Here is a 16,534-nt window from a genome sequence, read left to right as displayed (position 1 = left end):
TTTTTAAAAATTATTTAAAGGTCCAGTATGTAACATTCAAGCTTTCTAAAAGCTTCCTAATGTTTGTAATGACTATGTTTAATCGGCAGCGATCAGGGAATGAGATCCCTTGAAAGAAATATTTTATTTCTGAACTGTTTTGGTCCAGAAGAAGCGGTTTATAAAATGGAGTGTCACTACCCAACACTTGGTTTGCATATAAACATGTTGTTACTGCCAGGGTTGTTCTGGGGGAGTGGAATCAGTGATTTTCACCTTCCTGGCTCTGGTGGCTGCCACTTCGAATCGTGTGCACATGCAGAAACACAACAGCTATGTCCGACACTGCCATTACGGGGGGTTATATTATTATTAGGGAGGATGTTGTTGTTTGCTCTTTTAACCTTTATTTATCCAGTCAGATCAGTTAAGAACAAATGGCGGCCTGGCCAGTGACGACGGGGAAGTGTGGTGCAAAAAATAAAACAACAAAAAACATTGAAATCACAAGACAAGACAGACATCACAACACAGAAGGACAGGGACACATGACAAACACACAAGTAAATCCAGAACAGGCACAGCACAAGACAGACAGTCAATCATGACCTCTCTCAAACACACAAACAAGAAACACACAAGCACTCAGTCACACACACAGGCCAACACAGGCACATAGGCTAACACAGGCACAGGCACAGGCACACACACACACACACACACACACACACACACACACACACACACACACACACACACACTGTGCTTTGGTGAAAGCTTCCCAGTTCCCAGAAACTTCCCTTCAGAATAATGCCTATACCATACTTAATTAGAGGTCTACAGGTTTTAAGGTTCACTAGATGCCCCCCCCATATAAATCATACAGCTCGGATACAGGTCACCACTTCTGTAAGTCCTTAACTCTCAGTGCCTCTAATGAATATCCATTTTAAATCATCCTGTCATGGTTTTAAGGGAAGGTCAATGCTCCGATACATTCTCAAACTCTCTGCACCTTCTTTGAATGAGTGTGTTAAATCATTCTACTATGGCTCTGAGGGATTGTTATGACCTTGAGGTTTCCTCAGCCTTCCAGCTAAGTCTTTAACTCTGATTCAGAGCTGGACAGAGAGCCAGGAGAGGAGAAACAGCCATGCTGCACTTCTGCCCTGATTACTACACCACCTGAACCGCTGAGTCAGAATACCCCTTTCTTCTTTCCTCCCTCTCTACCTCTCCCCACACCTCACTCTCTGCGCTGATGGCTGGCTGCATCTCCTGATACTCTGTCTCTGTCTCTCTGTCTCTCTCATGTCCAGAAATGTACATGGCTCAGTCCCTTTTTCTGTATGCATCGCACACACAACTGTTAGGGTGGGGCCTACATGATAGCTTAACAGCTGCCTGCAATGGAGTGCAGCCAAGAAATCATTTGTTGTGGCATATGACTGTGGGAGAGTAAACCTGTTATTTCAGTTGAACGTCTCACCTCTGCTGCTTATCTGTGTCTTATTTTAATGAAGACTTTCCCAGTGAACCAAGATGTTTTAGTCTAAGTTATTTAGTTAGCTGAATAGTTGTGGGTTAGACAAGGTTCAGAGTTCAGTAAGTGAACGAGCAAATGAATCATATTGAACGATGAAAGCATGTACAAATAAGCTTTGATTTCTCCTGGTTTATATAAATTCAAGATTTGTGTGAGTCCAGTGTGTGTGATTTTTTTTCTTTACATAATCATTTAGTATTGTTACATTTTTTGTTACAAGTCAACCTCTTGTTGTTGTGACCAGATTAATTACACACATGAGAAAGAAACATACAGTCACACACCAGCAATTAGAGATAAATAATGACTTTCCTTCTTTAATGATGTAATCTTTTATCTTTTAAGTTTAGTTTTAACTGCAAACACTTGTTGCCTTGGAGTCACAAAACATTTATTTATTTTCCGTTTAATTAATCCCAAAACAATTTTAATTGAGGTAGATGTATTGTAAGGAATCCCTTTGGTGTTTCACACCATCCTATGGAGAAAGAAAGACTATTCGATGGTTCTAAAAAGGTTGTATTTAAGGTGCTGCCCTTCTTCACTCAGACCGAGTGTGACCAGCACTCAGGTAAGAACACACCTATCATACAAGAAGTTAGACTGGCTTTGTAAATGATCACAGATCTAGTTGTCTGTCTGTAGAGATACATGTTTGAATGTATGGACAGAGCAGAACTGAATTTACTCAATAGTGTCATACAATTGTATGTTTGGAACTAATTGCAAACTTATGGTTCAAGATAATGAACCATTGAGTTATTTTGTTGTTGTTAGACTACATGTATTTGTATTATACTGCATGATTGTCGATTTCTTAGATGCACAGCAGCACATACAGTATACGTAGCATACAGAATATATTAAAGTTATGTTTTATTCATAACTTGAATTTTCTATTATCTCACTCTCTTCTGAAACCTTTATCTCTGTTTTGTAAATTATTGTATATACTGATCCCCTTATTTGTTTTGTATGTTATTTGTTTTCTATATTTGACCATTGTTGTATCGTGTGTGTGTTGTGACCCTGTGTGAAATGCACTTTTAAACTAAATTCAACTTGAAACATGAAACATAGATTACTAACTAAACTTCTTAAACATCTTTGAACATGATAGACTGCTTGCTTTTATTTTATTGTATTTGTATAACCAATTTTATCACTGAATTTCAGGTGATATACATGTATATACCCATACCCATATGTACAGAGTATGAATTTGTGGGTGGGTGCTCAAGTATGCCTTTTTTTAAGTATGTGTGTGTTCCTATGTGGTATGGTGTCATGTCTCTAACTTGAAGTTTCATCTCTCTCTCTGTCTCTACCCCCCCCTCCATTCTCTCTCTCTCTCTCTCTCTCTCTCTCTCTCTCTCTCTCTCTCTGCGTGTCTGTACCAGCCAGGTGTGATCCTATCAGACAGACAGGCCTGTGATATGAACAGTACTCAGCTTGAGCCTGTATCCTTCTTCATTATCCAGGGCCTGGCCACTCTGGGGGAGAAGAGGATGGTTCTGTTTGTTATCTTCTTTGTGGCCTACATCATTATCCTGGGAGGCAATAGCATGATCATCTTCCTGGTACGGAGATCGAGATGAAGGACTATTAGACATTCATGAGATATGTTGTGAATGAGACCAGGAAGTGTAGATGGGAGAGAACTGTTCCATGTGTTCCTTGTCTATCAATGATATCAATGTCTAACCCCATTTCATCTCATCATCCTAGGTGCGGACCGACCCGAAGCTCAGCTCCCCCATGTACTTCTTCCTCCACAACCTGTCCTTCACAGACATGGTCTACACCACGGTCACCATTCCCAACATGCTGTCTGGCTTCCTGACCGACCTCAAGACCATCTCCGTCCAAGGCTGCTTCCTGCAGATGTACTGCTTCATCCAGATGGCTGTGACCGGCCGCGCTTTGCTGACCGTCATGGCCTACGACCGCTACTTGGCCATTTGCAACCCCCTCCGTTACACCTCTATAATGACCCGCCCCGTCCGCCTGCTCCTCATTCTTGGGGCCTGGACCTTCGCCGCCTGCTGCACACTCCCTGCCATAGTCATGGCGACACAGAGGCCGTACTGTGGGCCCAACGTGGTGAAGCACGGCTGGTGCGACCCGTCATCTGTGAGGCGGCTGGCGTGCGCAGACACGAGGTCGGACAGCATCGTGTCTCTAACCACGGCCCTTGTGGCGCTGCTTGTCACGGGGGTGCTCATCCTCACTTCCTATATTCTCATCTTTGCTTCGGTAGCCAGGATGACGGCCGCTCAGAGGCTGAAGGCCTTTACTACCTGTGCTGCCCACCTGACCGTGGTGACCATCTCCTATGGCTCCGCCTCTTTCGTCTACATCTCCTACCGCGTCGGGAACTTTTCTCCAGAGGTGTGTAGCAATCCTGCTGTTCCTTTACTTTTCCTTCTCTCTGTCCTCCTGTTCCCCCCTTCCCCTCTCTCTGTCCTCCTCTTCCCTAACTTTCCCCTTTCTCTGTCTCTCTCTCTTCCTTCCCTTCCCCTTGTCTCTATTCTCTTCCTCCCCCTTACCCTATCCCTGTTCAACTATGCTGCACTATCATAGAGCTGTGAAAGCAATGTTCACCTTATGATGTGTGTTCATGCCATTGCTCCGCTTTCCTGTACTGTGGTGAAATATGATTTTAATCTTGAATTAGCTTGAACCTCTCATAACCAGTAGATGTCAGTGTTGCATTGATGTTGAGTGCAGCATGTTGTAGTAATGTTTTTTTTAACATGGCATGGTTCAGGCAATGCTGGGGAATTTGTGCATGCTTAGGAAGTCTAGTGGAGGTAGAAATTTACGACGGGCTCATTGTAATGCATTGAAAGGATTGGGGAATACTATCAAACATGTGCCTGGTGCATACTGTATGTTCGCATGTCTATATGGAGGAATTGCGGTTAATAATGTTGTGTTCACGTTGTGTTGATGTTGTAGGTGCGTATCATCGTGTCTGTCCTGTACTCAGCTCTGACCCCTTTCCTGAACCCGATGATCTACAGTATGAGGAATAAGGAGCTGCGAGACGCCATCAAGAGGGCCTTCTGCAGACACAGAGCTGTTTCACCTACTGGTCGCAAAACACTCATCACACTCTCCTGACCGGAACACAACCAGCCATAAGCTGTCCTGACCGCAAAACCACTCAACACACTCTCCTGACCGCAACACAACCAGCCATAAGCTGTCCTGACAGCAAAAACACTCAACTCCGCAAGACAATCATAGCACTCATGACCTCACCCTCAACTGTCCATGCTATGGTTAAATAATCCCCACTTTCTCATAATTACCTGTGTGTTTTTGTACTATGTCAAATGTAAATGACCCTCTCTAAGCCTCTTAGTGCTAGAAAATATCACCCTGAAATTATTTAGGGCGAGATGGCTATACATAACAAATGGGAATCCATAGGACCATTCCCCTCACTTTGGGAAAAGCTGCAGGGTCAAGCCAATTAAACCAGCAAAAATACCTGAAACATATCTGCACCCTTCTCTTAAACCTGACATTAATGCTGTTTCATCATGAGCCTGCTATGTTGTTTTGGGTGTTGCTAAGAACATATTTGAACAAAACTGTGGTGGCACTGCCAAGAATTCATACGAGAATGAAAATCCTGTTTCAATACAAAACAGTGTTTTATAAACATGTGTCGCTAATGCGTGACCTCTGGCTACTTTGACAGGGTTGCTATGGAAGTGTCCGAATGTTTTCCCCAATCTTGACTGAAGTTCCTGGATTTTCGACTAAGTACCCAGATCAGAACTAATTGCCGCCTCGCCCTAATCACTATTCTATTCTATGAACTGCTTTACTCTTACTCTTTTAATTTATGTGCATAAACATGTGATTTCATCATTTTATAATTCATAATTTTTGTTAAATCTTTGTGAATATTGTATTATTTACGAAGACTGAAAATATCATCAAAATAATGTAAAGCTGTGCTCCCAATGATTTTAGTGTTAGTACAAACTGCCATTAGTACAAACTGCTAACTGCCATGCGTTTCATTATAAATAGGGTTGTAACCACGATTATTTTCTCACACTGCATTTAGTTACTAGGCTAGTAACTCATATGAAACATATTTTGGTAATTACATCATGTCACAATGCAAGTTATCTGTATCTATGAGAAAGGTATTTTGCATCTGAAACAACCCCGCACAGATGATAAGCTGAGGCTAATTGAAATGTTCAACTGTTGGATCATTTTTGGTTTAAGAGTAGTGTAAATTGGACAGTTGTCTATTTGCCATTATAGTGAAGTTTATTGATCAGGAATGCAAAAAGAAATGAAATAACTGTTCAGGTCTTCAACATGTTACCATATTTATTAATTGCTTTTGTGCATCTCTGTCCCTATTTTGACCTTATCATGGACAAATAAACTTTGTTTAATTCAGTTTGAAAACCACACACATCTCCTTGTTCAGTCTTTTTTATTAGCATGAATGATTTTTCACACCAAGGTTACAGTCATTTCAGTAGCTGTAAATTCAGTATGTGCAGCTGCCCTCTCCTTTTGCAACTCAGTAAGCAACTCTGGGGGTCAAGTGGGAGGCCAAGAAGACTTAAGCAAACAGTATTGTAAATACACATGCATACTGTGCTGCTCTCCCCTTCACATCATACCATACAATATCATATCAAATCATATTATATCACATTATCTTATTGTGTTCAATGGAATCATATGGCTCATATCATATCATATAGAATTGTATAGTATAATATCATGTTATACACATATAATATATTTTCTTCTTTTAGCTCTACACTCCAAAAGTTTGGATTTGAAATCAAACAATTAGGTTGAGGTTAAAGTAGATATTCTCAGATTTAATTTGATGTTTATTTGATTGGTATTTGTACATATTGGTTTCACCATTTAAAAATTACAACACGTTTTATGCATAGTCCCCCTATTTCAGGATACCCAAAAGTAATGGGACAATTGGCTTGACAGGTGTATCCGGTAAGTCAGGTGTGTTCCGTCACATAATTTGTGCAGGCATAAGAGAGCTGTTAATGTCTAGTATTGATTCTAGGCTTTGTGTTTGCCTTTAGAGTCTGCTATTGGTGTCTGTCAACATGAGGACCAAAGCGGTGTCAATGACAGCCTTTATTAGGCTAAAAAATCTAAAACATAGCCAGAACTTTAGGCTTGCCAAAATCAACCGTTTAGAACATCATTAAAAATAAAAAAAATCACTGGTGACCTCAGCAATTGCAAACGGGCTGGTAGGCCAAGGCAGACTTCTGCAGTGGATGACCGAAGAATGCTAACCAGAATTAAGATAAAACCCCAAACAACTGTCACACTGATCAGGAACACTCTCCAGGAGGTAGGCCTGAATTTGTCCGAAACTACCATCCGCAGAATCCGTCACCAGACGAACTACAGAGGCTTCAAGGCAAGGTGCAAACCGCTAGTAATCCGCAAAGAGGGCGGTCACTTACAGTTTGCTAAAAAGCCTGCAGAGTTCTGGAAAAAGGTCTTGTGGACAGACACGATTAATGTACCAGAGTGATTGCAAGTGGAACGTTTGGAGAAAAAAGAATCTGCCCAAGATTTACAGCATACCAGCTCATCTGTGAAACATGGTGGAGGGGGTGTTAATGTTAGTGCATGTATAGCTGCCACTAGAACTGGCTAACTTGTCTTGATGTACTGTAACTGCAGCAGAATGTATTCTGAAGTGTACAGAAACATTGTGCCTGCTCAAGTACAAGCACATGCCTCAAAAATCATTGGATGGCGCTTCATCATACAGTATGACAATGACCCAAACATACTACCATAGAAACTAGGGAGCTTTTCAAGTGGAAAGTTCTTGACTGGCCGAGTCATTTCATTTCCGGATGATAAAGATTTTAAGCAAAAATACCTCAAAACAAACAACAACTGAAGATGGCTGCAGTACAGGCCTGTCAGAGCATCACCAGAAAAAACGCCCAGCGTCTGGTGGGGTCAATGGGTCGCAGATATTGCATGAAAAGGATTAGAGGACTGGAGTCCTTCATTTGGACATATGATAAATCTGTCACTTTCGGGTACCATGAAACATGTGAACAATGCAAGAAAAGTTTTGTAATTTCTGAATGGTGAAACCAATATGTACACAAATACCATCAAATAAAAGCTGAGAATCTCTACTTATACTAACCTTATAGTAATTGTTATTTCAGTTTAACACAATCATCATGGGGTCACCTTGGCCTTGGGAAACATTCTTACAATCCTCTGTTTGATCTCGTTAGTCTGTAAGCCGTATATTATGGGGTTGAGGGAAGTAGGGACCACATGGAACAGCACGCTGGCCAGCTTGCCAAAATCAGCGTAGGCCGGGAAACGATGCAGGGTGATGAGGGTGAAGCCACAGCCCAGCACAATGAGGTAGACCAGGAGGTGGGTGCTACAGGTCATTAGGGCTTTGCTGTTTAGAGAGCTGTTTTTACTTCTCAGACACACTATGGCGATCTTCAGGTAGGTCAGACTGATGCTGCCTATAGATGAGACAAACAGAACCACAGTGAAGCCGAAACCGTAGATGTTATTGATCAACACGCTCTCACAGGAGAGCTTGAATAGAGACGCGTTGTCACAGTATGGGTTCATAATGGACATCTTACAGCGCGAAAGGCGGACACTAAGACCCAGGAGGATCCCCACTAAGACGAAGGCCACCCCCCAAGCAGACACAGTTAGTGTGACCACCCTTCTGTTGTTCATGATGGTGGCATAGCGCAGGGGGTTGCAGATGGCCACGTACCTGTCAAAGGCCATAATCATGAGAACGGTGTGAGATGTTGTACCATAAACATGAGCAAAGAAAGCCTGAGCGACACACTCAGTGTAACTTATATATCGCTCAGATGCTGTGGTTAAAATGTCTCTCAGCAGACGAGGCAACATCACTGTAGCCCCGACTATGTCATTGACAGGCAGGTTGCAGAAGAGGAGGTACATGGGCTGGTGCAGGCTCCTCTCCATGGAGATCAGCACCACAAGGCCGATGTTAGACACCATGGTGAAGATGTAGATGATGAGGAGGATGATGAAGGCAGGGTAGGAAGACTGATTGGTGATCTTTAACCCCTCCAAGAGTAGAACATGCTGGTTGAATGTGTGGTTCTCCATCTAATGGTGGTCTCTGGAGTGTCTGGAGGAGAGGGCAGACAGTGAAAAGCACTGCAAATAATTATTTATTTTAAAGACATATGAAAGTAACAATAAACATATCCAAACAAGATTTAAATAATATAAATAAATAAAAGAAGAAGTAGAAATAGACGAAAACATGTAAAGTGAGAGAAAACCATGTCACTGTACATATTGTGATTCTGTCTTAACCTGATAAAACCTGGGTCTGTAGCTAACTCTGGCACATTTACATTGATCTGAAAACTGAACTGTCGACTGATGTGCACTGTCTCTGTCAAATAAATTGCATGAATAAAAAATAGAAAAATGAATAAATAATTATATAAAGAGAGAGAGAGCATCGAATAAATAAGTAACAAGGATAATTACACTCAGATACAATATTTGGCACCTACTGAGTAAACACCCTTGTTAGAATGTACCATCTTACCATTCAAAAACACACAATTACCAAGCATCAACACAAGATAACAAAATAAAGATTGTTCTCAATGTAAGTTGTTGAAGTACTATAATAGTCTTATACAGGTTGCTCAGTGTTCCAATTTGATTCATTGGTGTTCTCCCACCCCTCCACTCTGACTACTGACACTGTCTTTTTTTATAACCCCAAACCCGATGACAAGTCTGTCATTTGACATGTAAACAGCCATGACAATGATGTTGTCGTACTCGTTCCCTAGGAAAATGTCTTTTGGGGAAAATCAACTAGGGGCTATTGCTATGTCAGCTAGCAGAGAAGATACCAAGTGTCTGTACACAAATACCATCAAATAAAAGCTGAGAATCTATACTTGAACCTAATAGTAATTGTTTGCTTACGCAGGGCACTGTATGTAAAGTTCTGGCCTCTGTACAAAAGTAATAAATCCCCTCCATGTGGATTTTTTTCTTATTTATTGCAAATATTATTTTCTCAAATTGTATAAAAAACATGCTATCTTGAATCATTAGATGTGATGGTGCACTCATTTGTTTCCATTCCAACAGAATATGTCTCCTAGCAATTTGTCTTGCAAATGTCAGTGTATTAAGTTTTGTTTTAGAGAGTATATTATTTGTTGGAGGCCAACCAACATGTGCAACTAGTGGGCATAAATGAATCAAATATTTCAGACATTTCAAATAATTCAACCAATAAAGGATAATCTTGGGACAGGACCAAAACATATGTATATGGGTCTCTTCTGTACCATGACCACATAGAGGGTCTAAATCGGGATACATTTGTGATAGCCTCAGAAATGTATCCCGATATAGACCTCTGAAGAAAGACTTTACATTGGAGTATTCTTATTCCAAATAAAGGAGTTGATAATTTGTTGAAAAGGGACTTGGGTAAAAAATACTGGGACATAAATGAATGAACCTTGGTAACATATTAATTTTAACAGTATGTGCCCAGACAGTATGTGCCCATACAGTGAGAAAGGTAATAGTGACCAACATTAAAAGTCTGTCTTGTTGTGTCACAGTAACTTTGTAAAGTTTGCCTTCAGAAGATCCTTATATCTGTAGGTAAATGAAACACCGACATAAACAAATTGATCGATCACAGTTGTGTATGGTAATACAACAGAAACTACCATGCAAATATAAAACTAAATACAATACACATTCACTTAATTAAATCTGTCTGATCTGTGATAATTATAGAAGGTAGGGCAGCCTCTATACAGCCCCATATCCTTCTTTAGAATAAGGAAATAGTGTCTTGGTAAATATCTGGGGTAGAGATTTTGTCTGTGAATAAAATGTGAATAAAAAAACTGAATGCAGAAGTGGGACCAGTTGGTCGGAAAATACCTACAGTAGGTGACTGTTTAAAATACACATGTTGTGATTGCAGAGGTGGACTACCTCATGATGACGCTACTGCAGCAGATACAGTTGTGGTCAGAAGTTTACATACAACTTGTAAAGAACATGTCTGTCATGGCAGTCTTGAGTTTCCAATCATTTCTACAACTCTTATTTTTCTGTGATGGATTGATTGATCTTTGTCACAAAGAAGTTTGGTTCTTTCATGAATTTATGATGGGTCTTCTGAAAATGTGACAAAATCTGCTGTTTCAAAAATATACATACAGCACCTTGAATTATCAATTTTGGTGATGTAGAAAGTTGTGTCAATCAAATTTGCTTCGTGGCATGGCCTCTTAGCGTCTTATGAGTGATTATGATTGACTACAGCTGGTGACTTATTTCAGCCCATTTAAATAGGGCTCGTTTGATACACTCATTACACTCAGCCAAAAACGCTACAATGGGAAAGTTTAAGGAGCTCAGCACGGATCTGAAAAAGCGCATCATTGACTTGACTTATTTACACTTACATTTACATTTACGGCATTTAGCCTTTATGACGCCTTTATCCAAAGCGACTTGCAACAAATACATTTGTTTAAGTAAGTGAATCATCTATCCATCAGTCATCATAAGAAAAAGTAATCTATGGTAGGGCCAGGGGCTATTGGCAGTCACAATGCTAATGCTGGTTTTCAACAAAACTGCACCCCGCCAGTTGTTTTGGTATACAATTGAGGAATGGGCCTGGGGGAATTCATATACACACTCTAGATGTAAGAACAGACAGTCCATGACATCCACACAATATTTTTAAGCAAATGTTGATGTCTAATGAATGACCCTTGAACATATTCGTAGATCCCAGATTGTGCCTGTCTAAACAATACATCTGTCAAGAGAAAATAAAAAAGGTAGAACATCCTTTTGCATGATTGCAAATACTATGAAATTATTTAGCAAATACTTAATAACTTTTGAAAACTCGATACTGGAATTCATGGTTGACTGAGAACATACTCTCATTTGCAGCAACCACCTATGGAAGAGGGTAGGGGATGAATGAGCCAATTGAAATCTGGGGTTGACTAGATGGCCATGAGAGTATGAGGGCCAGATGGGACATTTAGCCAGGGCTCCAATGTTAACACACCTGATGTTAAGACGACACTGTTTTTGCAGGATAATATCCTCGATTGAAAATCACTATGGTGTGTTTGAGGAGTAAGAACAGGGTGTTGAACAACAGAGCCCTGCAGACCTGCACCACACACCTAGCCGTGTATGTCATCATGCTGGTGTCAGGCTTCGCCTTCGTCATCCTGCACCGCTTTCCTCAGTGGTCTGACCAAAGGAAACTGGCATCCATGATGTTTTACGTGGTTCCACCTGCACTCAATCCTGTCATCTATGGCCTGCAGTCCAAAGAGATCAGACAGAGGATCTTCCACATGTTTCAGAACAATAAAGTGACTGTATGATGATGGTTGAAGTTTGGGGAATTAAAAATGAAATGTTTAAAATGCGTTATCCAGCTTGGCCCAGGGCTTTTCTGAGAATATCTGCCAAATAAAAATAAGCCTAAAGAAAATAGATTGTTGGTTCACAATGCTACATGTTTAATCCTAGTATAAAAATAAAGGTGACACCTGTGTCCAGTTGAGAGGTCTCTAACAATGTATGTATTACACAGCCAGAGCAGCAGTAGATGAAGCAGAGCAGCGAGCTATATGACTTCTGTCTGTGAGAGTAAAATATATTGTTATTGGTAATGAATAAACAGGATCTCTCTCACAATGTGTCAGAAATAGCTAAAATGCAAAAATATCAACAAATCACTCAATAAGTTGAACTAAGTCTATCTTAATGCAATGATAATAGTTCATGTAATTTTGGGATTAATATCTTTGATTTTATAGGGTCTCTGATTTGCATAGGAATCAATTACACAGTATGTGGATCAGGTTGTCATTACAAACTGAGCAAATAGAGAGGAACAAAACTGCTCAGGAAGATATGACATGCCTAGATGTTAGGAATACAATTTTACTGAATCTCTTGAAAACTGTACGGTAGCCCAAATTAGTGACAGCCCGCTAGTTAGCCTGTTTGCCTAAAGTTGTTTTTCCCAAATCTATATTTCCTCAAGGACCACTGACATCACTGTCATGACAAATGTTACAGAGGATGTACATGACTTGTCGTCACGTTAGGGGTTGTAGATAAAAGACAGTGTTCCTGTTTGTGCAGTCAGAATGGAGGGGTGGGAGAGCACCCAGGAATCTAGTGGAAGACTGAGGAACCTGATCAAAGTTAGTTTGATATTTTACTCTTCAATTTATATTATTTTCATTCTATGGAGCATTATTTATTTTTGTAAAGTGCTTTCTGACAGACCCAAATTTTTATTTATTTAAGTGCTGCCTTGACAATTATTTCTGAAGTTAAGCACGGCTTTGGGCCAAATCGATCCTAAATGTCAGACCAGGTTGTTGAAAATGGTGTTAAAAGGCCAGTAGGGTGCCCTAATCCCACTGATATAACATTATCATTCTTATAACATTATCCTGCAAAAACAGTGCCATCTCTCAGATGAGACGTGAACCCAAGGTTCTGACTCCCTGTTGATCTTAAAGATCCCATTGCATTTATCATAACAGCAGGTGTGTTAACATTGGAGCCCTGGCTAAAGGCCCATCTGGCCCTCATACGATCATGGCCATCTAGTCAACCCCAGATTTCAATTGGCTCATTCAGGTGGTTGCTGCAAATGAGAGTATATGTTCTCAGTTAACTATTTTACATTTTTGGCATTTAGCAGACGCCTTTATCCAAAGCGACTTACAACAAATACATTTGTCTAAGTAAGTGAATCATCTATCCATCAGTCATCATAAGAAAACGTAATCCATACTAGGACCAGGGGCTGTTGGCAGTCACAATCCTAGAAGAAGGAATTCAAATAAATTGAATTTATTTTTTTATTAATTTATTTACAGTAGAGAAACTGTACAGGGGGTAGTGGGGATGAAGAGGTCTTTAGGAGGGACAGTTAAGATGTAGCCTGAAGAGATGGGTCTTCAATCTACGGCGGAAGATAGGTAATGACTCTGCAGTCCTGACAGCAGTGGGAAGCTCGTTCCACCAGCGGGGCGTGAAAAGCCGTGATCGAGTTTTGTAGGTATGCGCTGTGCAATCAAAGTTTGCATGTCTTTATAACATGTAAATACATTGTTGATTTAATTTATTTAATGCATAATAATAGTGTATTTAAAATAAATAGCCTACCCTATGTACTACAAATAAAATATCAAAAAGGGGTATATGAGGCAGGCGCGCAAATATCGGATCATATTCTATATCAATTGTCATTTGTAAGTACAAATATAAGTACAAATATTTCTCAAATGGATACCGGTCAGACTAGACTGAAGCCCTCACTTGATTGGTCATCGCTCTGAAAAAGTTTGCCCTAATTTAAATAATATTCAGCCAGATTCAACAGTTTTCATCGTGCCGCCCAGCCTATTTCGCTTGCCCACGATCCCGTCATGCACTGCACATCAGCTCTTGTGCCTTCCAAAGAAAATGAATGGAGGCGATATATCCCCTTCCAAAATCGGATCTGGTGGATTTGCCCCATAAACCCAATCATCACCATGAAAAGGCAACATCTTGGCATGTGGATGTGGCCCAGTAACCACTTAGAATGATGGTCCAGAAGTGGGCAAGGTCTAATTTCCATTACTAAGCCAGGCCATTGCCACAAATAGGACAAACCTGGGCCACAATATTGATGAGTCCCAGGTACAACTTTGTTCCCTGTGCCAGAAGTGGACCGGCTCTGGTTGCCAACCTAAGCCAAATGCTCACCATGAAAATGCCAAATCTTGTGGCCCAGTTACCACTTGGAATTATGACCCAGAAATGGGCCATATATGGTTACCACATCTAAGCCTTAAGCAACCAGACCTGGCCCATATCTGGACCATTTATCAAGTGATAACTGGGCCACATACCGGCCAAGGTCTGGCGTTTCATGGCAAAGATCCGGCTCAGGTATGATGGCCAAGTCAATTCACTTCTGGCCCAACAAAGTGGTACCTGGACCATATGCACATTCCGGCAAAGGTCTGGCCTTTTCATGGCAAAGATTAGCCGGCCCACTTCTGGCCCGGGGAACAAAGTTGTACTTCGGGCCACATCCGGATGCCTGGAGAAATACAGACATGGGCCAGATCCGGGCCGTAATTTTTCTGCTGACTGGGTACGGTCATTCCCAGTCAGCAGAGAAATTAAGGCCCAGATGTGGCCCACGTTTGTTTTCTACCGGCATCCGAATGTTGCCCAGGTACAACTTTGTTCCCCGGGCCAGAGGTGGGCTCTGGCTGTCATTCCCAAGCTTTATTTTTGCCAAGAAAAGGCCAGACCTTGGCCAGCATGTGGATGTGGCCCAGGTCCCAACCATACTCAGACCAAAGATCACCCAGTAGCTACACAAACGTATCAGGGCCACATTCCTCATACCAGAGCTGGCCGCCAAATTGCCAACTCTCAGCCAGGGCTGGCCCACAACATTTGGACCAGGTCTGAGACATTTGCCCTAATGAGTCTTGTGAGTGAGCTTCTCTTTGCCCCTCAGAGCCCACACCAGCTCATCACTCACAATAACTTATTATAGCCCATCATAACCTGTGTTTGTGTGTGTGTTTAGTATGTGTGTGTGTTTTGTATATGTTTGATGTAATTGCTCATTACGAGAGCTGATGGCCTCAGGGGTTCCTGAGCGGTCTCTGAAGTAGAGACTAATAGGGTAGTTTGAACATAAACACTCACTCTTTACCTCCTAATTAAAAACCCATTAGCTGTCACAGCAACCTCCTCTTTTTTATTATTTAAAGGTCCAGTATGTAACATTCAAGCTTTCTAAAAGCTTCCTAATGTTTGTAATGACTATGTTTAATCGGCAGCGATCTGGGAATGAGATCCCTTGAAAGAAATATTTTATATTTTTTGGTCCAGAAGAAGCGGTTTCTAAAATGGAGTGTCACTACCCGACACTTGGTTTGCATATAAACATGTTGTTACTGCCAGGGGTGTTCTGGGGGAGTGGAATCAGTGATTTTCACCTTCCTGGCTCTGGTGGCTGCCACTTCGAATCGTGTGCACATGCAGAAACACAACAGCTATGTCCGACACTGCCATTACGGGGGGTTATATTATTATTAGGGAGGATGTTGTTGTTTGCTCTTTTAACCTTTATTTATCCAGTCAGATCAGTTAAGAACAAATGGCGGCCTGGCCATTGACGACGGGGAAGTGTGGTGCAATAAATAAAACAACAAAAAACATTTAAATCACAAGACAAGACAGACATCACGACAGAGAAGGACAGGGACACATGACAAACACAAAAGTAAATATAAAACAGGCACAGCACAAGACAGACAGTCAATCATGACCTCTCTCAAACACACAAACAAGAAACACACAAGCACTCAGTCACACACACAGGCCAACACAGGCACATACACACACGCACACGCACGCGCGCGCGCACACGCACACGCACACGCACACGCACACGCACACGCACACGCACACGCACACACACACACACACTGTGCTTTGGTGAAAGCTTCCCAGTTCCCAGAAACTTCCCTTCAGAATAATGCCTATACCATACTTAATTAGAGGTCTACAGGTTTTAAGATTCACTAGATGATTCTCTCTGTCTCTCTCATGTCCAGAAATGTACATGGCTCAGTCCCTTTTTCTGTATGCATCGCACACACAACTGTTAGGGTGGGGCCTACATGATAGCTTAACAGCTGCCTGCAATGGAGTGCAGCCAAGAAATCATTTGTTGTGGCATATGACTGTGGGAGAGTAAACCTGTTATTTCAGTTGAACGTCTCACCTCTGCTGCTTATCTGTGTCTTATTTTAATGAAGACTTTCCCAGTGAACCAAGATGTTTTAGTCTAAGTTATTTAGTTAGCCGAAT

At 41.3% G+C, this 16,534-nt stretch overlaps 1 protein-coding gene across 1 annotated transcript; it reads left to right on the top strand.

The window, feature by feature from the left end:
- Positions 1-2,961: 2,961 nt before the first annotated feature.
- LOC310821866 (olfactory receptor 10J4-like) lies at positions 2,962-12,009 on the top strand (the record flags this gene model as incomplete). The annotated part of the gene is made up of 5 exons (XM_083694131.1): positions 2,962-3,105; positions 3,254-3,916; positions 4,487-4,630; positions 8,459-8,626; positions 11,728-12,009. The coding sequence occupies 5 exons, from the start codon at positions 2,962-2,964 to the stop codon at positions 12,007-12,009; spliced, it is 1,401 nt and encodes a 466-aa protein (XP_083550257.1).
- Positions 12,010-16,534: the final 4,525 nt, after the last annotated feature.

Source organism: Argentina silus (assembly GCF_951799395.1).
Source record: "Argentina silus genome assembly, chromosome: 2".
In the NCBI taxonomy this organism is placed as follows: domain Eukaryota; kingdom Metazoa; phylum Chordata; class Actinopteri; order Argentiniformes; family Argentinidae; genus Argentina; species Argentina silus.
The sequence above is the reverse complement of the archived record's forward strand: the minus strand, read 5'-3'. Positions and strand labels throughout refer to the sequence as shown.